The sequence below is a fragment of the Neophocaena asiaeorientalis genome, unplaced genomic scaffold, assembly GCF_003031525.2.
Source record: "Neophocaena asiaeorientalis asiaeorientalis breed wild unplaced genomic scaffold, Neophocaena_asiaeorientalis_V1.1 scaffold123, whole genome shotgun sequence".
NCBI classification, from domain to species: Eukaryota; Metazoa; Chordata; class Mammalia; order Artiodactyla; family Phocoenidae; genus Neophocaena; species Neophocaena asiaeorientalis.
In genome coordinates, this window is record NW_020173666.1 from 11,908,728 (window position 1) to 11,931,171 (window position 22,444).

Here is a 22,444-nt window from a genome sequence, read left to right on the forward strand (position 1 = left end):
CATCGGCAGGCGGAACCTCAACCACTGTGCCACCAGGGAAGCCCAACAATTCCTTTTTAAAACTCTTATCACCCTTTTGTCCTCCCCAGTCTCTTGGCTTAAAGGGTATTTGATCTGCTTAGTTGCAAGTTTATAAAGCTAGATTTATCAACGTATAGGCCTCTAGAAGGCCTTCCCTATATACCACAGAGTGTTTTTATAGTTGGCATGTATCTGAAGTTACTTGGACTAACAGCCCTCTTGAAGTTGTTTCTAACTTGTCTTTTGTGCTAAAAGGCCGAATCGTCAAGCCCCCAAACTGTCTGACTATAGAGCCTGTATTCTTCACATCTTTATTCTAATCCTGACCCCCCCAGAAGATTAAGTCATCCCACCTTTCTTTTGTCTTTCTTTACTGACGATCTTCTGTGCCCACCTCCAGCAACTGGTGACGATGATGACTGGGATGAAGACTGGGATGAGCCCAAGTCGTCTTCTCCCTACTTCAAGGATTCAGAGGCAGCGGAAGCGGGCGGTGCCCAGCGAGGAAGCAGCCGTGCCGGCAGCTCCTCCATGAAGCTGCCGCTTAACAAGTAGGTGTAAGGGAGTTGGGGCAACGTGAACACTCTGTGGAAACATACAAGATACAAAGAGGCTTTTTCTCTTTTCAGTGATCTACAAAGCTTGGGGTGCGATTTGATCATGTTTATTTTTTATTTGGCTCCTAGCTTGGAAGCTTCTTTTTAAAAAACTTGTTTTCATTTTAAAGTGAAATATATGTTCCATTTAATCATATGCTAAATACTGTTTTTTACCTTTATTAACTCATGACATATTAAGGTTTTTATTGCCGATGTCACAGGAGAGCTAAGAATAATCCTGATAGCTTCCTTTTAAACGTTTTACTGTTTATTGATCTTTTACCATGTGCCAGGCTTTGTGCAAAGCAGTTTGTGTGTATTCTCTCATGCGACCCTCATATCCCTTTTGTGGTACATATAATCTCTGTTTTCTCTGGGAAAATGAAGCCCAGAGAGGTTAAGTAACTGCCCAAGTTCACACAGGTGGTAAGTGATCTAGTCGGGATTCCAGTCCAGTCCCTCAGCTTCCTGAGCACACTCTCAACTACTATGTTTAATGTGTTTAGGACTTTGTTTTCACTTAGATTATTCTTATATATTTTTTAAAAAATGTTTCGAACGGTCCTTGTAGAAACAGTGCTTAGCAGGAAAGCATGTGGGAAAGGGTGAATATGGACACAGCCCTATGGAATTCCCTAGTAGAGAGTTCTGGATGCGTCTGTAGTTTACACCAGTGTAGCTTGAAGGAGATGTAGTTTGTGACTTCCATACAATTTATCTTCAAGTACTCTTCTTACAGCAGTTATATTTAAAATAGTTTTTCTAAAATTACTCATACTTTTTCTCAGTGTTCCAAGTTCATGATTCCAAGCAGATATCAAGGAATGTTAATCTATGTCTGGAAAAAAATTGTAAACATGTTTGATATATATCTAGATACCAAGTTTCTAGGTCTCGATGTACATGTGTATAAGTTTAATGAGCCCTGCAAGTTCTCCTTTAGTATTTAGTATTTAAATACTATCTGGTAATTAAATGAGTTATCTTTTAGCTCACACGTCTCCTGCATTTCTGTCCAGTTTCTTCCATTGTGTATTTTCATACTCAGTTGCATGCATAGTACAGTCAGTCCTTATTGACTGTATCCTATTTCATAAAGTGAGATTTGAAGTTCTCAGTGTGGTCTGTAGTGACGTACCTTACCCTCAGTTGTTCTTTAAACCTAAATACAAAGTATATTTAAAACCCATTTTAATATAATGTATCCCTCAGCCCCATTTTAAAAATGAGGAAGCAGGACCTGTGAGACAAATACGGCTAGCTGAATTTTTGTAGCTAGTTCGTGAGGTTCTGGCTTGCGCCAGGCCTCTGACTCCACTTTCCTGTGGTTTCCACTGCTCCATGCTTGCTCTCTGGCTTGCTATATGATCGTGGGGAAGTTGGATGACCTGTTTCAAACTCAACTTTCTTCATCTCTAAAGTGAAGGATTGGCTTTAATTAAGAATTCTTTCTGCTCTAAAATTTCAGTCTAGGTTGAAACCAAATTGAAGGAGTCCTAATATGCACCTGCACCTTGGAGGCATCCCTCGCTTTCTGTGGTGCTAGGAGCCGTTTAAACCCTACATATTTTTATTTAACTAGACTAATGTATCAATGACTTACTTATAACAGTTGTAAACATTTTTTTAGTATTAACACTTTTCAGCAGTTAATCCATTTTATATGACAGCTATATTCCAGTCATGGAGCCTAAACCTTATGCTAGAAACAAAGATCAGACATTTAAGTATACTTGAGCATTACAAGAATACATCTTGATCATACTGAAAGAATTAATCAGTTGCACTGCTGTTCAGTAAGTATTAAATGCGTGCATAGTCAGCTCTGGAGTTTTGCTGTGGTCACCAGGATACCAAAAGAAACATGACATGTGCTCTCTGCACTCGGAAGCTTACAGTCTAGTCAAGGAATTGTTGCTACGTGCAATGCCCCAATTTCTCCATCAGCGTTTTCGAGCAAAAGTGTAGGTTCTTTCACAAAAGTGTTCCAGGTTAGCCCATTCATTCATTAAGCGTTTAGTATATTCCCACAATTCCTCTAGGTCCTGGAAATACAAACGCTTTCTCTAAGGCACTTCTAGTCTGCTGTGATGTGCAAATGGATGATGGCAGTTGCAGCACCATAAGCTGAAGAGCAGAAGTGTGCTCGGAACGCTGACGCAGCACAGGGAAGGCTGCACCTGAGGCTGTAGGGAGCACTTCCACAGAGCCGATGGCGGCATTACAAATCATTTTAATTTCTGAGTACGTACTAGGGCCTTCAGATTTATATAGATAACTCTTTACTTAAATCTTCTCATTTAATTCCCTTACCACCTTAAAGGTAGGTCGTATTGGTCCCATTCTTCACATAAGAAGACACGCTCTAAAAGTCACATAGCTATGAAGTCTTGGACTTGAAATTCAAACCCAAGGCCATCAAGCTCCTAGACACCCCTTTTACTCTGTTGTAGGAGCTGTGTTTTAAAGCAGGTCCAGGGAAAAGAGAATGGAGGGAGGTCAGTCCAGAATGAAGGAAAAGATATGAGCCCCTGAGAGCATCACATTGGCCTTTAACTTGGTATAGGAATGAAACCAGAAGTAAGACAGCTGGTTTTTGTAGAAATAAGATTTCTTTTCCTATTTTAGGTATTTTGCTTTCTGAGGATTTTTTCCCCGTCTATTAAAAAAAAAAATTCTAAAACCCAGATTAATCTTGTCTTCTTTAGAAGTAGCGCTTTGGATGGCCATGCATTTATTCCAGCTTTTCTTCAGTTTTAGAACTTCGCTTCAGATGTAGATATGATTTCTGGAAATAGCCAAGTTTATTATGTTTCGAGTCTCTTTACTGAGGAGACTGTTTTTTTGTGTGTGTCTCATAAACTGGTTCTGAAGGCAGTTCCCAAAGAAAATGGCACAAGTACTTATGAACAGTGGCGGTTTCTTTGGGACAATTGTGGCCTCCCGAGGGAGAATGTTGAAAGGCAGCTTTAATTTGAATATAAAAATGCCAGCGTGTGGCCTTCACCCCATGTGGTCATCTCAAATTGACACCCTCAGTACTTTCTACCTCTGTACCTGGGGGACATTTTCTAGTCTGCCCTTCACTCTTCATGTGGTGATAGAGTGTCTCAGATCAAGCAAATAGAGTGCCCATAAATATCACACCTTCTGGAGTCAAACTGTCCTCTTACCAGATAAAGCTTAATTAAATGACTAATTGGCCATTGAACAATCTGATTACATTAGGTTTCATTTACCATAGTTTCCTAGTTCTAGTACATGTGAAAGACAGAACAAGTTCAAACTGTCGTATTAAGTAAATGTGGATGAGAGCTGTAGAATTCTTATAAGGAAAAGCATAAGACTCACAAGCATTTATCCTCATGATTAGATTTCCTGGATTTGCAAAACCTGGAATGGAACAGTATTTGTTGGCCAAGCAACTAGCAAAACCCAAAGAGAAAATTCCTATCATTGTAAGTTTGTTCTTTTTTTTTGCTTTGTTTCTGATTAAGCTCTTTTATAATACCTTAAAGCTAAGAGGGTTATTAGTCATTTAGAAAGTTTTTTGTTTTTGGAAAGTATTTTTAAACACGTTTAATGCTCGAAGTAAGTAACTGACAGTGTGTATTAGTATTTTAAGAGTACTAAAAATAATTGGCATGAATTAATGCCCATTATTACATTGTTTAGATATTCTTTACTTTTACCTTTCAGACTGTTAGTAATTGAACAAACAACACCCATAGTACATACGTATTTTTAATAATTTTTCTAAAGTATCTTGAAGTATCTTTTACATGCTGTTTTTCTACTAGCCATACATATTTAGCTAAAAAACCCAATTCATATATTTAGGTTTCTACCTTGGCAAAGTACATGCATGTTATCAGAATAAGTTGCCTTTTCCACTATGTTGGTAATAGTTTTCTTTCAATAAACCAGCTGTCGAGTCGTGATAAGGAGCTAGTACGTAAAAGCTGGGAGTTAATGGCACCATTAAGTATATCTGTCTTTGAATAGCTTATTACATAACATGACACAGGCTCTGTGGTTTCACCTAAATGTTGATTGCTGATAGATTTTCTATCTAAATGTTATCTAGCTGTATATTTCCAGATGAAATTCTGGCAAAGAGAACTATAGCTATCTTCTGACCCTGTTGATTTAATCCTGTAACTGTAAGTTGGGGGCAGGGCAGGAGGGTAAGCAGCCTTGAATATAATCACCACGGACTCAAACAAGGAGGAAAGATCTGGTCTTATTCTATAATCTTTGGATCCTGGGAAACTCGATAAAATTGCAAGAATGATATTGAATTTTTTATATTACTTGTTCCTACTTCTTTGAAAAGCTTGAAATCCTAGAAAACTCCAGAGAGAAGGGTTGTGACACAGAGCCTTTTATCCTTCTTCCCTCAAAGCAAACTTGGGATAATTATCTTCTGAGTAGTTAGGTTAGAGATTATTTTAGTTTTTTTTCTCTAACTCCACAGAATTAAGAGCCCATGGCCCTGCCCCTCAGATTCTCACAGGGGACTTTGTCATAAGCAGGAGAGTCCTGGAACAGAGCTAAAAGACCCCCGTGTTTGAGTTGTCCCACGCGTTTTAGGTGAAACTGGACCCGTAAGCAGGCTTGCCTGTGTGGGCTTCCTATGTGGAAAAGGAAGCTGAGGAAAGCCATTGAGCCTTCAGAAAACCAAGAGAAAGTAGAGACCTGGTCCTTTGCTTTTAAGGTGCAGTCCCCTACCCACTAATAAAATGTGACCCTGTGGGTATTGGGCCCTAGTTGATCAGAGTCTCCTCTCTTGGTCCCAGTCATTAAGGGAGGTTCCCAAGAGGCCCCTGTTAAAGATTCCTGCTCTGCAGCTTTAAGAGAGTTTTCTGGATCTGGGCTCCCTCTTGGAGAATCATAATATCTTGTTGTCAGAGATCTTTAGTCCCTTATTAAAATTCTCTGGGCCCCAGTTACCATCCTGACCTAGTAGCCTCTGAACTTTCATACCTCGCCTCCCTTTTTTCTCCTTTCACCTTTAAAAAGAATTAGAACTATATAAAGAATTAGCGTATACAGAAAATGAGAGTAAGTGTAGAGGAAGTTTGACGGCAGTTTGGCATGGCTGAGACATCCAAGTGTGTAATTTTATATTTCACAGAACTCTTAGTCTGCAATAGATTTGAAATTTTTAAAAACTAGCCCCTCATTCATATAACTAAGACAGCTGGACTAGAGAGAGATTGTGTTCCATCTCTCTAGAGGAAAGGCAGATCGGCATCTCTCTGTGGCCTGCGATGCCCACATGGGAGCAGAAGGGCTTCTCCCATTAAGTGTTTTCTTTAAATATAACCTTAGTAGGAACAGAGAGCATTTATGTAAATAACTTCTCAAAGAAGAGCAAAAATGACCCTCCTAGGGACTTCTAGTCCTAAAATGAATCATTTGATGATTTATATCAATTATACTTAACTATTTTTCCATGTAACAAAATTAACTCTCCCTGCAATGTTGTGTAGGTTGGAGATTATGGCCCGATGTGGGTTTATCCTACCTCTACATTTGACTGTGTGGTAGCAGATCCCAGGAAGGGCTCCAAAATGTACGGTCTGAAGAGCTACATTGAATATCAGTTAACACCTACTGTAAGTATCCAAGTTATCAAAGCAGAATCATGCTTGCATCGCTAGTAACAATTTGCTTTTTTCATTTCCTGTAGTTGGCATTGGTAACGTTTTTCTCTTTCCTTATTTTGTAGAACACTAATCGATCTGTAAACCACAGGTATAAGCACTTTGACTGGCTATATGAGCGTCTACTGGTAAAGTTTGGGTCAGCCATTCCAATCCCTTCTCTTCCAGATAAGCAAGTCACAGGTGAGTGTGTGCGACACTGAACTCAGGACAAGTAAAAAGACTCCAGTTAGAGTACCCTAATGTAAATCAGAAATGGCATGTTCCATCCTCTAGTGGAACAAGATGTAGGGGTTTGGAAACAGCAGCTAAAGATAGCCATATACATATGTATATATGTATTGTACATGTATTTGGAAGTTACCTGAACACCTAACAAGAATATGTCATAAAATTTTCTGTTAGAGTTCCTGTATACATATGTATCTTTTTTTTTTTTTTTTTTTTTTTTTTTTTTTTTTGTGGGCCCGGGGCCCCCACAGGGAAGCCCTGGGAACTTTGTTTTTAAAGAACTTGTTTGGATTTTGATTTTGTGGAGAAAACTTTTCAAAACTTTCAAAGTGTCGTAGCAGAACGGAGAGTGGGGACTACGTTGCCAGGTTGGCAGACACATCCTCGCCCTCAGGTGGGGTGACTCCCAGGCAGTCCCTCTTGGAGCTGGGGCAGCTGAGTGGCAGCCCTGTCGGGGTTGCCTGGTTGGCGTAGATGGCTGCCTCCTGCCACTCGTGTGTCACCGCCACCCCTGCTTCTGTTCAGATACTCACTGTCCCTCCTTTCTGTCATCCTTATTGTTAAGGCACAGCTTTCTTTTTAAAAATTTAGATTTCTTTCCATGAAAACTTAAGTTCTGCCTTTCTCCACATTTTCAAATTTCAGACTGTCTCCTGAATTTTAAGCTCTCCTTTATCAACTTGATTAGCATAATATGTTCCCCGTGGTGTTTAAATAAATGGATTAATGAGCTGTCTTAGAGTCGTGGAGGTTTCTCCTATTTTTTAGGTTTTAATACATTGTTTATTCGGAATCAAATAACCCAGGACTATCTGAAAGCATCATAGAGTCACAGTTCTCCCACAGTAAGGTTTGTATTTTTTTTAAAAAAAGGTCAGGCCTGAAGCCAGGAGGATGTCATAGAAAAGCAAGGAAGCAACAGCTCCTCAGTCGGAAGAAAGTTGAGCTTTGATTCACTGACTGGGACGTGTGCCGAGGAGACTGAAAAGCCCAGGAGCCACTTTATTTCCCCCTTCTCTTGTTTGCCTCCTGCCTGAGATGCCCACAGGATCATTATTATATAGGTTCCTGTCTCATTTAAATCCTGGAGAAAAGAAAAAGGAATACCAAATAGATGATGTCATGACATTTCTGTGGACTTGATAATCCATCCATGAAAAGCTTACAGCTAAGATTTTTTATTTGTTTATAGATTTTGTTCTTTGTGGAATAATAATGAATGAATCTGGTTTTATTTCTGGCTGCCAAACTGATATATTCCCATACTTAGTGAAAACCTAAGTAAGGGTCCTAGAAAATGGGGAGATGGAAATCCCTCTTCTCCCTTTTTTATTTAGTTTTATGTATTTATTTATTTTACTGATTTTTTTTTTTTTTTTTTTTTTTTTTTGGGCTGCATTGGGTCTTCGTTGTAGCACGCGGACTTTCTCTAGTTGAAGTGAGCAGGGGCTGCTCTTCCTTGTGGTGCGTGGGCTTCTCACTGCAGTGGCTTCTCTTGTTGCGGATCACGGGCTCTAGGCGCACAGGCTTCAGTAGTTGTGGCTCGCGGGCTTAGTTGCTCTGTGGCATCTTCCCAGACCAGGGCTCAAACCCGTGTCCCCTGCACTGGCAGGTGGATTCTTAACCACTGCACCACCAGGGAAAAATCCCCTCCTCTCCCTTTTTTTAATTCTCTGGAACCTGATAGGAATTTCCTAACAAGCGCAAGGTAACATCTGAAGTCACAGTTTGTAAATAAACCAGCTGTGTCAGAAAAAACTTCAGGAGGAGTAAGAGTCAGTAATTAATTAATTCCAACCAATGAGTAGGTTATAAACTCTTGGTATAATTTACTTGCTCATAATGGGGAATTCAGTATAGCCCTTAGGTCCGTGCTGACTTACAGGGTCTTTTCTGTCCATGAGGTGGGCCATCTTCTGCACAGCTTATGCTTCTGTAGTGCTTAATCTCTACCCCTGGTAAGTGTAGAATTTGAAGTGTTTTAGTATACAGGAGGGTCTAGACCCATGAAACTGTCCAATGGCTACTTTTTAGGAGTTTTTTTTTTGCGGTACGCGGGCCTCTCACTGTCGTGGCCTCTCCCGTTGCGGAGCACAGGCTCCGGACGCGCAGGCTCAGCGGCCATGGCTCACGGGCCCAGCCGCTCCGCGGCATGTGGGATCTTCCCAGACCGGGGCACGAACCCATGTCCCCTGCATCGGCAGGTGGACTCTCAACCACTGCGCCACCAGGGAAGCACAGGAGTTTTTGATTTATGTGGATTTATAATACTTTTCTCATTAAAGGAAACTTGTACTTATTTGTACTTGCAGTTTCTAAGGGAAAATCCAGGCTGTGTTTGTCACTTATGTATAGTAAGTTCACTCCTTTTGGTGTGCAGTTCTAAGAGTTTTAAAAGGTACCACCACAGGCCTATCACTACATTCAAGGTACAGAAAGTTCCATCACCTCCCCCAAATTTCCTTGTGCTGGTCCTTTATATTCAGCCCCTCCCCCTAGTCCTAACCCATGGCAACACTGATCAGCTCTTTGTCCCTATAATTTTGCCTTGTCTAGAATATCCTTATAAATGGAAGCGTATAGTGTGTATGTCGTCGGGCTTTTGGGGCTTTTGAGTCTGGCTTCTTTCACTTAGCATAATGCCTTTGAGATTCATCTCTTGTTGTGAGTATCAATAGTTTGTTTCTTTTCACTGCTGAGTAGTATTTCACTGTATTGGCTCTACCATAGTCTGCTTATCTGCTCACTCTTTGCAGGATGTTTGGGTTTCCAGTTTTGGCCATTTATAAGTCTGCTATAAACATTTACATACAAGTTTTTGTATAAATATAAGTTTTCCTTTCTCTTGGATAAATTCCTAGGAGTGGAATGACTGGGTCCTAGTGTAGGTGTATGCTATTGAATGTTTAAGAAATTGCCAGGCTGTTTTCCGGAGTGGCTGTGCCACTTTGGGATCCCTACCAGCAATGGATGGGATTGTCAGGGGCTCCACATCCTTACTTGCACTTTTGATAGTGTCTGTTTTTCTTTATTTTAGTAAGTATGATAGTCTAATGTTAGCGGTGTTGTCTCCTCATGGTCTCAATTTGCATTTCCCTAATGACTGGTGGTGTACAGCATCTTTTCATTTGCTCATTTCTTTTCCATAAATTTTCTCTGGTAAAGTATCTTTTCAAATCTTTTGCCCATTTTTTTATTAGGTTGTTTTCTTATCATCGAATTTTGAAACAAGATTCTTTATATGTTCTGGAAACATGTCCTCTCACAAATCATGTGATTTGCGAATAATTTGTCCCAGGTGTGGCCTTTCTTTTAACAGTGTCTTTTGCATAACAACACCTTTTTAATTTTAATGAAGTCCAGTGTGTCAGTTGTTTCTTTTATGGATTGTGCTTTAAGTATCACGATTAAGACCTCTTTGCCTAACCCAAGTTTACACTGATACTTGCTTCTAAAAGTTTTGTAGTTTTAGGTCTATGATACATTTTGAGTTAAGGTTTGTATAAGATGTGAGGTGGTAGAGGTATATATTATAGTACGTCTGGTTATCTAGTGGTTCTTGCACTATCTGTTGAAGAGCTTATCCTTTCTTTATTGAGTTTACTTTGCATTTTGTTAAAAAATCAGTTGAACACATTTGTGTGGGTTTATTTCTGGACTCTGTTCCATTGATGTACGTGTCCGTCCTTTTGCCGGTACCACATGGTCTTGATTAGTGTAGCTTTATAGTACAATAAGTCTTGAAATCAGGTAGTGTAAATCCTCCAACTTGGTTCTATTTCAAAATCGTTTTTGACTGTTCTTTTTCTTTTGCCTTTCCATGTAAATTTAAGAGTCAGCATGATTATTTCTAGTCAGATATCTATTAATAATCACGCTGGGATTTTTATTGGAGTTGCATTGATTCTATAGACCAATTTCGGGAGAATTGAAAACAATGTGTAGTCTTCTAATCCAAGAACGTACATATATCATATTTGATTTTCATATAGGGTTTTGTAGTTTTCAGCATACAGATTCTGCACGTGTTTTCCTAGATTAATATGTAAGAATTTCATGGGGAGGGTTCTCCTGTAAATGGAATAGAATGGAATAGAGGGAGAGGGGTGCAGCCCCAGGCCAGAACGCCACAGATTCCCACTGTTCTGGCCTGAAGTTCAGCGGTTTGGGAGCGTAAACACTTCTCACGTGGCTGTTTGCCTTTGGTTGATTTCCAGAGCCCTTATTTTTGGTGGGTTTTGTCCAGCTTTATAGTTGCTTCTGGGGACTAGGTTTAGCAATTAGCTAAATAAGTTTTTGTTTTGTTGTTTCAAAAATATTATTATTATTATTTTGTTTAAAAGCAAGGCATGCTTGTGATGACTCTGTAACAGACTAATTTGGGTTGTTGAAGCTGTTCCTGGGTTCCACTCTGTCCAGTAATCTGGGATATCTAGGTGTTTTTTTTTTCCTTTTTTTTTTGGGCAGGGGAGTGTGTGTGGGATTTGCTTTCATTTAGTCGTTCTTTTAATTCATTAACCATTGGACAGCCCTTAAGGGGAAGAGGACGGATTGATTCCACATTCCACTTCCTAGATCTAGTTTAGAAAACGTGTTCCCCACCTGGTGCTCTTAGGAAGGAGTGTAGTAAACGCCTCATTTAATAATATACTCCTTTTTTTTTCTTCAACATATTTATTGGAGTATAATTGCTTTACAATGGTGTGTTAGTTTCTGCTGTATAACAAAGTGAATCAGCTATACATATACATATATCCCCATATCTCCTCCCTCTTGCGTCTCCCTCCCACCCTCCCTATCCCACCCCTCTAGGTGGTCACAAAGCACCGAGCTGATCTCCCTGTGCTGTGTGGCTGCTTTCCACTAGCTATCTATTTTACATTTGGTAGCGAATATACTCCTCTTTGAAAGTTGCCTTTTCTCTCTACCCTTGAGTAGGTCCAGTATGTGATCAAACTCATGAAAGTGGGTGGAACCTGTCTTGCCCCTGCTCTGCACTCAGCTGTAGCCAGAATTTCCACCTCCAGAAGCCTTTTAACTGATAGTGATTTTGTTTGTTAGGCTTATAAAAATTCTCATTGTTCACTTGATGTTTGGTATGTCAGGTTTGTTAAGCCGATTTTCCACTTTTAGAACAGAAATATCACCCATTAAGCTCCGTTTTTACGATGGTCATTAAGTTCTGGGATCACTTTCGTTTTTGCATTCATGGAAAAATTGCTTTTTCTGTTTTTCATTTAAGTAGTTTAAAAAACAAAACAGGAAAAAAACCCCTACAGTTCTGAGTTACTTTTCAGAAATACTAAATTTAAATTTGTATATCTGAGATTATGTTGCATTTAGACACATTTTTATAAATGTAGAGATTTCACGTACTTTGTAAGAATTGCTTATTAATTTCCATTTTTATCACCCCTTTCTTGCCTATAAGGCTTCATATGGCCACATAGGCACTGGCTTGTTAGTTTATAAGAAAGAAACGTTTTCATATTGAGATAAAATTTTCTTTCAAATTTGTTGATCACCTTTCCTGTGGGTCTTTGAGCATCCACTATGTTGTGTGTTTTTAGCTTAGTGAAAAATTACCATGATTTATCTTTTACTGAATAACTCTCTACAAGTGGCCAGTAGCTACATAAACAGTCTTTCAGTTGGGGTAACAGTGATTCATCTTTGACAGAGTTGCACATCACTCTCGGCATGTCTCTTGCAGGTCGCTTTGAAGAAGAGTTTATCAAGATGCGCATGGAGAGACTTCAGGCGTGGATGACCAGGATGTGTCGTCACCCAGTAATCTCAGAAAGTGAGGTTTTCCAGCAATTTCTAAATTTCCGAGATGAAAAGGTAGGACATTTTGTTATGATAATCTTAGAGGATATTGAGAATTATCACATTCACACCAATTTTTTGTAAAAGGAGTTAAGTTGTGTTGGTTAGTTGGTTGTTTCTAAATAATAGGAAATCAGCCCAGTGAAGGCAGGGCTGAAGGATATGATAGAATAAGGGACTTTTTCCTAGATGCTTTTAAAAATAGGAGAGACCCCAAACTGTGTAGCATATTATCAGCGTGAAGTCAGGGAAATAGTGTGAATGATTTCTTATGATCACATTTTGACCTTATGGTGTAAATAGTGTAATGAAGGGAAAGGTAGATTCGGAATTGACCCAGCTTTCTCAGAGCCACGTTGTTTTTCCAGTCCAAGTCTGCCTCTGCCCCTGCCCCTGCCCCATGGGCAGTCATTCTGCCAGTAGTTATCTGTTCTTTTTTGCAAATCAGCAAGAAACTGGCTACTTGTCACCTCACTGATGTTATCTGCTTTGAAAATAGCCGTGTGTCACCTTAGGCTTCCACTGTATGTGATCATTTGTTTGGTCATGCCTGGTGTAATTTATAGGTTAGAGATCATTCCACTTAAACATTTGTAGTCTTTTTGCATTTCGTGGTGAATGACACATGTGAAAAAGTAATAGAGTTACAAGAACTACGGGGAACCCTGTCCAAGTTGGTGCCTTACTGCTTACCCATAGCACTTTAACAAGGGCTTGTTCGATTGATTTGTCAAGGATTCTATTTAGGAAGCACTTCTAAAGGTTGTGTTTTATGCAGAATATTATTATTAAAAATAATAAATCTAGACCTTTTTTGGTGTTTTTGATACAAGAGAAGAAAGAAAGAACTTGGGGCCAGGGCACTCAGTTTTAGTCTTGGGTTTGCTTCTAACTACCTCTGTGACCTTGACCAAAGCATTTAATTTCTTTGGGCCACAGTTTCCTCATCTGCTAAATGACAGTATAAAACTAGAAAGTTATTAGAAATTGTGATTCTCTGGGCAACGGTAGCTCACATAGATGGTTGGACGTAGAAAATCCCAAAGAATCTACGGGAAAATGTAGATCTACATATAAAACTATGAAACACTGTTGAGAGAAATAAAAGAAGACCAAAATAAGTGTTCCAATACTGTGTTTCATGGATTGAAGAACTGAAAAGATGTCATATGTAGAAAATTAAAGCTCCAAGAATAGCCAAGATACTCTTAAAAAAGGATGAAGTGGGAAGAGGACTTTTTTGGATATTAAGATTCATTATAAAGCTAAAATAATTTTAAAAGCAGACCAGTAGAACCGAAAAGAATGGACACTTGATTTATGACAAAGATGGTGCTGAGTACAATGGGGGAAGAGAAAAGAGCTAGCATTTCCGAAGCTCCTGTCCTGTCCCTTCCCTATCACTACCCCTTCCGTCCCCTACAAGGGTGACCATGATCCCCTCCTTTCTGGTTATCATTTCCTCACTTTATAGAGTTTCACCATCTGAGGCCCTACACCATGGTTTTGCTAGTTTTGTGAACTAGCTAAGAAACCTTGCCTAAGCATTCTTTCGTGTCGGGCCTCTTTTGTCAGCCTGTTGAGTCAGTGGTGCTCAGTCAGTTGGATGGCATCACTGGGAAGAATGAAATGTGGTCACTCCCTCACAACAGTCTGTTGATTTTGTTAGGTTTGATAGTGTGGTTATCTTTTTAAAACATGGCCTTATCTGTTAAAGATATATAATGAAGTATTTACAGGTAAAATGATATTATATCTGAGATTTCCATTAAAATAAACAAGAAAAAAAAGTAGGATGGGGGAGACTAGATTAAATAAGATTGGTAAAAAGTTGATAATTTTTGAAGCTGAATCTATAGGGGTTTATTAAAGTACTTTTCTTTCTACTTTTTTTTCTGGAAAGTTTCCATTGTATTAAGTTTAAAAAAAATTAATTCCAGGTGGTTCACAAGTCTAAATGTGAAAGACAACACAATAGAGCTTCTAGAACGTAACGTAGGAGAAAATCTTCATACCCCTAGTGTAGGGAAGGATTTCTGAAATAAGGCACAAAACTGACTAATGGTACAAGAAGAGACTGACAAATTAGACTACATTAAAATTAGGAACTTCTGTTTATCACAGTAAGTCATTAAAAAAGAAAAACAAGTCAAAGATATGAACACGTATAACGAGCAAAGGGCTGGATTTTAGAAGATGGGCAAACCCATACAAACTGATAAGAAAGGTACAACAGTAGAAAAATAGGGGATTTGGTAACGTACCTCACAAAAGAATCTGAATCACCAATAAATGTATAGAAAAGTACCTGATCTCATGAGTAATAAGAAATGCAAATTAAAACCACAGTGAATACACTTGCCAGAAGGCTAAAATTAGAAAGACTGACTGTACCAATTGTCTTCTTGGTGAGATGAGGAGTTTCTGGGACTCGCGCACACTGCTGGTGGGTGTGAAAGCTGATGAGACCAGCTTGGAAAACAGTTTGGCATTATCTATTTAAACTTGAACAACTTTCCACTCCTGGGTAAATGCCTACAGAAACGCATGCACATATGCACCAGGAGACACGTACACAGCAGCTTCATCCGTAACTTGGCCAGGACTGGGGGTGGCTACCAGTAGTAGAATGGGGTAAATAAATCGGGGAACAGTCATTTGATGGAATATTATACAGCAGTGAAATGAATGAACTACAGTGTAACAACAGTGTGAATGTAGCTTCTTAGCGTAGGCTGAGCAAAAGAGGCCAGACACGAAAGAATGCTTAGGGTAGGGTCTTAGCTAGTTAATAAAACTAGCAAAACCATGGTGTAGGGGCTCAGATGGTGAAACTCTATAAAGTGAGGAAAGGATAACCAGAAAGGAGTGGATCATGGTCACCCTCGTAGGGGATGGAAGGGGTAGTGATTGGGAAGGGACATGACAGGGGCTTCGGAGATGCTAGCTCTTTTCTCTTTCTTGGCTTTGGTGGTAGTTACACAGGAATTCACTTTGTGAGAATTCGTTGCACTGCGTATTTCTGCTTTGGGTACTTTAGTGTGTGTGTGTATAACTTGTAATAATTTTTTAATAGTTTATAATATTGGTTCCTATCTTATATTTTAGAAAAGCTTTAATCTTTTTTAAAAAACAACCTAAAAACTTGAGGCACTTCGTCACATTTGTGGATGTGTTTATATGGGTGGGCCTTGGGAAAGGAAAGGTGCTGGGTCACCTCACTCTGGAAGGACTTGGGTTCATGAGGACCGTTCTGTGCAGTGACACTGTTTATGTATGAGATGACGTTGGAGATGTATAGGTGCCTGGCGCGTTTGCAGAGGGAGGTGGTGTGGGCGCTGCTTCCTGAAAGTTAGAAGGATAAAGATGACAGTGAGCTGATTCTAGGAGGGAAGTTTGAAAGACCAGTGTGGCTCTGCTCTCCACTTTAACATTATAATGTTCCTATTTACAGGAATGGAAAACTGGGAAAAGGAAGGCTGAGAAAGATGAGCTGGTGGGAGTTATGATATTTTCCACCATGGAACCAGAGGCACCTGACCTGGACTTAGTAGAAATGTAAGAGATGCTGCCAAACTTCCCTTCTCCCCAAACTGAGTCCGCCTCCTTTGCTTACAGGTCTCGGCCAATCGTCAGACTAGAGTGTGTAAAATGAGTGGGGCTTGTAGTCAGATGATAGGAGAGCATCGTTTGTACGTGAAACAGTGTCTCTCTAACCATAACATCAGTTAAAGTCTGCTTCCCTTTTACCTTGAAGTCAGTGATTTCATAGTTGACATTGTGGTTAGGAGTTATTTCCAATAAAGTATGAGGAGACAGGGTGGCACCCACAGAATGGTCCACGAGACAGAAATCTCTCTGAACACCGCCTTGAAGGGGGCAATCCCAAACCTGATTTTTCTGGTTTTTTCCTATCCTGTTTTTAATCTTGTCATCTTCTTTTTAACGTAGGCTTGGTTGAAAATCTGGAGTAGTTCCTTTGCTGCGTAAAGACTAATAAGAAATATTAGGCTTTTTTTTTTAATTTTAAGAAGCTTTTTTCTTAATGTAAAATCATTGCTTATGTGTTACCAAATATATAGATAGTCTTATAACTACCCAGAGAGAAAAATCAATGCTAATATGTTGACCTAGGTCTGTGGTCTTCCAAACCTTCCTCTGTTCATTTGTATCTGAAGGAAAAATTTTTTGTTTAAACGAAAGTGACCTCACACTATGCATTCTCTTTTATAATCTGCTTTTTTCATTTAAAAGTATATTGTGATGATTTTTTCAAGTTGGTGAAAACTTTTTACATCCTTAAGTAGCTGGTATGTTCAGTATCACTTAGATGCTATGCGTCTGGGGTATTTTCTCTGACTCATTAAAGTACTTGTTGGAATGAATGAACAACTACCATTAGCAACCTGTACTATGTTTTTATAGATTCAGTGGTACCTGCAGTGATTGAATTTCACTAAGAAAGATATTCAAGAAATGATTTTATTTACTTTAGAATAATTTTAGTTAAAGTTCACAAGGAATTGAAGGGGGAAGGAAGCAGAGTTAAAATATAAATGGCAGATTTTGAAGTAGTTCTTTAAAAACCGAATCCAGCCTGTTATTTTTTGTTGTTTTTTTTTTTTTTTGCGGTACGCGGGCTCTCACTGTTGTGGCCTCTCCCGTTGTGGAGCACAGGCTCCGGACACGCAGGCTCAGCGGCCACGGCTCATGGGCCCAGCCGCTCTGCGGCATGTGGGATCTTACCGGACCGGGGCATGAACCCGCGTCCCCTGCATCGGCAGGCAGACTCTCAACCACTGCGCCACCAGGGAAGCCCCAGCCTGTTTTTAAGACTAATTTAGTTAAAGTGCAGTTGTTATAAAGCAAGAAACAAGTACCTGTGGTCACGTTTGGTGTGAACTCCCCTGACCACATGGACTTTCCTCCTTACACCTCATACCGTTTGGATGTTTGATAGTGAAGTCAAGGACCCACCTCCTCATGTTTTTGCCCCACAGAGAACAGAAGTGTGATGCTGTTGGTAAATTCACCAAAGCCATGGATGATGGCGTGAAGGAGCTGCTAACCGTGGGGCAGGAGCACTGGAAGCGGTGCACGGGACGTAAGTGCCATCCTGGGCCACTGCTGGCTTCTGTAGGTGGTGGTGCGGCCTCCGCCACAGCCTTTGTCACCCTGGGGAAGCTGACCACGTCAAACAGAACGCGCTTAGTGAGCCAAAGTCACGTCATACCCACAGCTCTTGGAGGAACCTCACTTCTCAGCCCTCGTTAAATGACAGAAAATTGGCTCAAACAAAGCCAGTTCAAGAGCTCCTGTGGAAAACACCACGTTCACTTAAATATTTCCAATTACTTGGGGTTTGTCATCTGTGGAAGATTAATCTTTTCTGCATGTTTAGGAAGTGCCTGTGGTTATTTTTAATCTCATGATTTTAGTTTTTAATATTCATCCGTTTGGTAAGATGGATGAATATTAGTAAGTTGTATATTTGACTAAAGCTCTAATTTTTAGGCAAAACCAGTGGTAGGTGATAGCAGAAAGTGCATACATGGGTCAGACTCGCACACTGCTGAGAAGAAAGTGGCACTGTCACCCTTGCTTTCTGCCTGCTGTTCCACATCCTCAAGAACTTCCTGTCCTCCCTCCCTTCCCTTTGTTTGCAGACCGTCATTCTGCTGAACTGGTTTCCTGTATTCCCCAAACCCACGCCGCCCTGGCGTCAGATAGGCCGGGAGAGAAGCACACACAGTCAAGTGTCCAGCTGTGGGGATCAGGCCTTAGCTACTGTCGTGTTGAGGGTGGCTGAGTTGAGTACTTTCAACAGAAACCTGCCACCTGACAAAGCCTAAAATATTTCCTATCTGGCCCTTCGGAGGATAAAGCCAGGCCTTACACTGAATGGCCCTCCACACCATTCATGTGACATTTTATATCAACAGAACCATTTGTCGTGTACCAGCTGTTCATGCTTGAGGGGCAGACACCAGGAGTAATAACAGTTGCTCCTTTCCCAAGGCAAAGAAGTACTAAAAATAGAACTGAGCCTGAAAACATAACGTAGACAAATGCAACAGCAGAAAACAAAATCTGTTTCAAGCCTTTGGTCACAGGGAATAACTCATGGGCAAAAAGGGGAGTGACACTTCTCTAAAATGTAAATGAAGTAATTTAATTTTTTAAAATAATTTTAACTGTAAACTCAGCTGTTTCCCTTTTTTTTTAACATCTTTATTGGAGTATAATTGCTTTACAATGTGTTTCCCTGTTTTTAAGAAAAATTTAAGTGAGTGCAAATATTACAATAAGATTTTTTAAGGAGATCACAAAAAATCTGGGATTATGGCTTCTTTTAAAGAATCAAATCCCTTATGTCTAACATCTGGTCAGCTCCATGTCCTGTAAAATCCACGGGCCAAATTTATGAAATAGTAGTAACTCTAAGCTGCTCTCTTTTGTGGGGAAAGGGGGTTGAAGTATTTTGTTTAGAAGTTGATTCAGGCATAATTTCTTTTTTCTCACAAAAGAACTTTTTAAAATTCCTAATCTGTGAAGTGAGAAATCTAGGACACACTCTGGTGAAGAAGAACTCTAGCACACACATGGTGAAGCACATGACAAGTATTTTTTAACCCTGGTATAGAGGCAAAAACTGAGTTACAAAAGGGTGAACAATTTATTAAAAGTAAGCTAATATAGTTTGAATTTGTGTTTCCTGATTATTACAGCTTATAGACTATATGTCAAGTTTCTCTGGCCTAGATTCTTTTAAAGAAACATTTGAATCATTTTTCTTTATTAATATAACACTGTCTTCAAATGAAAGTAATGGTTTCTTTTGAAAGGCAGCAGATGTGTTTCAGGGGACTATGTATAGATGCAAAAAAGGTAGCCTAAGATACGAGACTCTTCTCTAGGAAGTTCTCCAAAGTGATCCCAGAAGCCTAGAATTTTAGCACTAGAAGGAGCCTTAGAGATGATTTAGTTAATCTTATTATTATACAGATGAGGAAACTAAAATCCCTCCTCCCTGATCCTGTGAGGTGCCACTGCCATTTTTCTGCACACCCCATTGCTTTCAGTTTTGTTTTTGTTTTGCAAATAATCATTCATAGGTACATAGCAGAGTGGGAAAAGCAATGGATTAGGAATCACAAGTGCCAGATGCACCATTTAGCCGTATGACCCTTATTCTCCTAACCCATGAAATGAAGATGGTGTACCTGCATTGGTAGAGGGGGTTGTTGTGACGATCAAGTTGGGGTGGTATACGTGAAAGGACTCTAACCTAGACGTCATCTTCAAAGTGAGCTCCTGGTGCACTTTGAGTTCATTCAGTGAATGAGAATGTGGGTGGTGGTGGTGTTCATAATAATAGTGTCCGCCATTAATTGAACAATTGATTAATTTAAAACTAAAAACATTAGTTGAAACAATCACTAATTTTTAAAAACAATCATTTTACATCAATATTTTATTAAGAATATAGACTATTTTGAATCGTTTCAAATTTCTTTTATTGTAATAGTACTTTTAGAAAATAATTGGATCCATTTCATTTCGCTCAGAGGACTAGTTTATGATTTATTCCTTTTTCTCTTTCAGCATTACCCAAGGAATATCAGAAGATAGGCAAGGCCTTACAGAGTTTAGCAACAGTCTTCAGCTCTAGTGGTTATCAAGGTACATCTTTCTTTATTTATGCTTTGGGCCTTGAGTGTCTTATCCACACAGACTGGCCTCCTCAGGCTCTTGTAAACAAACAATAACTGCAGTTAAGCACCCTCGTCAGTGAAGTTTAATCTGCTCCACTGAGGACTTGTGCAACCCCACCTTACTACTTTTGAGAAAAGTGGTGGGTTGTTATAGTTTGTTTTTTCTTGCTAGCTTCTTTGCCTTTCTTGGGCTCAGATAGCTCTTGTGTTTTAGTAAAACAGGCCACTATGGTATGTGACACTCTGCCCTTGCTTCGTCTCTCTGCCAAACTCTGAAGTCAAGTCTGACTGTCAAAAGCCAGATCTTATCAAGGTATTTGGAGGAAAAATTTTTACTGAGTAACAAGTTCATGTTGCTTTATGTTTCTGCATAACTCATAATTGCTCTCAACTTATCCCATATCTTATGTCTTACTTGTGGTATTTTGAGTTCATTGTGCATTTCCATTGACAACACTTATAAGAAGAAGTTAGCTGTTTTCTTTTATATTTTGGTTTATGCTTTCTTAATTTGGCCTATGGAGCAGATAGGAAGTAAAAGTATTTGCCAGGTGAGTGGCACCTATTCAATTTGAGGGCATCCTATCACTTACAGAAATGATAGACTTAGTATTTTCACCGTAGTGTTTATCCTGATACCCAGAGAAGGCATGTCTTTGGAGGTCAGTATCTGAGTATTTTTAGGAAGAAGAAATTAGTCTCTAACCAAAATGTAAGATCTGGGGCTCCCATATACGAATATTTCTTGTTGGCCTGGCTGAATTGTGTCTTATGATCGGAACTTTTACTCTGGGTGGGAGTTTAGAGGATTCGTTAGCCTGGTCCCTCATTTTTGAGATGAGGAACCCCAGGCCTGGAAAGATAAGCATCTTGTGGCCAACAGGCACATGAAAAGATGCTCAACATCACTAATTAGAGAAATGCAAATCAAAGCTACAATGAGGTATCACCTCACACCAGTCGGAATGGCCATCATCAAAAAGTCTACAAATAATAAATGCTGGAGAGGGTGTGGAGAAAAGGGAACCCTCTTGCACTGTTGGTGGGAATGTAAATTGGTGCAGCCACTATGGAGAACAGTATGGAGGTTCCTTAAAAAACTAAAAATAGAACTACCATATGATCCAGCAATCCCACTCCTGGGCATATATCCAGACAAGATGAAAATTCTAGTTCAAAAGGATACATGTATCCCAGTGTTCATAGCAGCAGTGTTCATAGCAGCACTGTTTACAATAGCCAGGTCATGGAAACAACCTAAATGTCCATCGACAGATGAATGGATAAAGAAGATGTGGTACATATATACAATGGAATATTACTCAGCCATAAAAAAGAATGAAATAATGCCATTTGCAGCAACATGGATGGGCCTAGAGATTATCATACTAAGTGAAGCAAGTCTGACAGAGACAAATATCACTTATATGTGGAATCTAAAAAAGCAATACAAACGAACTTATTCACAAAACAGAAACAGACTCACACACATAGAAATCAAACTTACGGTTACCAAAGGGGAGAGGTGAGGGGATAAATTAGGACTTTGGGATTAACAGATACACACTTGGCTGTGTTCACTGGAAAGGCTTAGAAACAATTATCCAATCCAGTAACAAGAAGCACCCCTAGCACCACCCACATGGCGGTTTCTAAACACTATGTTCCCCTGAAATAAACAAGAGCTCCTAGCAGAAGAACTCAGATGTCAGTTTGAAGAGCCTTGCTGTCCAATGAAGAGAAAATTTGAGCATTAGTGAAAATAATAACTGCTGTGGAATGTAGCATATCAAATATGTTTAAATTCAGACTTTGCAATACTTTTTTAAAACGCTAATCTCAGTTACATTTGGTGGATAGGAGAGAATCAACTTACTATTCTGAAAACTGTAGAGAGGAAAAAGCATTTATCCTGCTCTTCCTATTGCTATACCTGAAGGTAACCAAAAAGTTGATAAAGGGAAGTTTCTGTCTATAGAAGTATTTCAACTAATAAAGAAGGAGTGATAGAAGTAGAATAGCACCAGTTTGCAGACCTGTACTAAAATAAAAGAGCAATATAGGGGGCAGAGGATTGTGTTACCACCACCGAGACTCAGTCAGCAAAACCCAGACTGTGGTACCAAGGTACACGACCTGGTTTATACACCTCCCGAAAAGAAATTTGCAGGAAAAAAGGATGGAGGAGAAAGAACTTATGTAGGAAACACATCCGCTCTATGCCATGTGGGCTGTCTTTGCATCTTGATTCAAGCAGCCAACTTGATTGGAGATACCAAGCAGCTACACACTGGCTGGACAGTTTATACCAGGAACAACTTTCTTTTCTTAGGTGTGAGGTTGGTATCGTCCTTATTTTTTTTTTTTTTTTTTTTTTTGG

At 39.6% G+C, this 22,444-nt stretch overlaps 1 protein-coding gene across 1 annotated transcript in view; it reads left to right on the forward strand.

Moving 5' to 3' along the window:
- SNX9 (sorting nexin 9) overlaps nucleotides 1–22,444 on the forward strand; it is a 53,941-nt gene that overhangs the window by 22,763 nt on the left and 8,734 nt on the right. The window contains exons 6-13 of the mRNA XM_024748001.1: nucleotides 422–572; nucleotides 3,994–4,078; nucleotides 6,116–6,241; nucleotides 6,355–6,472; nucleotides 12,234–12,364; nucleotides 15,804–15,907; nucleotides 17,350–17,453; nucleotides 19,955–20,032. Coding sequence (XP_024603769.1) covers nucleotides 422–572; nucleotides 3,994–4,078; nucleotides 6,116–6,241; nucleotides 6,355–6,472; nucleotides 12,234–12,364; nucleotides 15,804–15,907; nucleotides 17,350–17,453; nucleotides 19,955–20,032 — 897 coding nt within the window. The remainder of the gene's footprint in view (nucleotides 1–421; nucleotides 573–3,993; nucleotides 4,079–6,115; nucleotides 6,242–6,354; nucleotides 6,473–12,233; nucleotides 12,365–15,803; nucleotides 15,908–17,349; nucleotides 17,454–19,954; nucleotides 20,033–22,444) is intronic.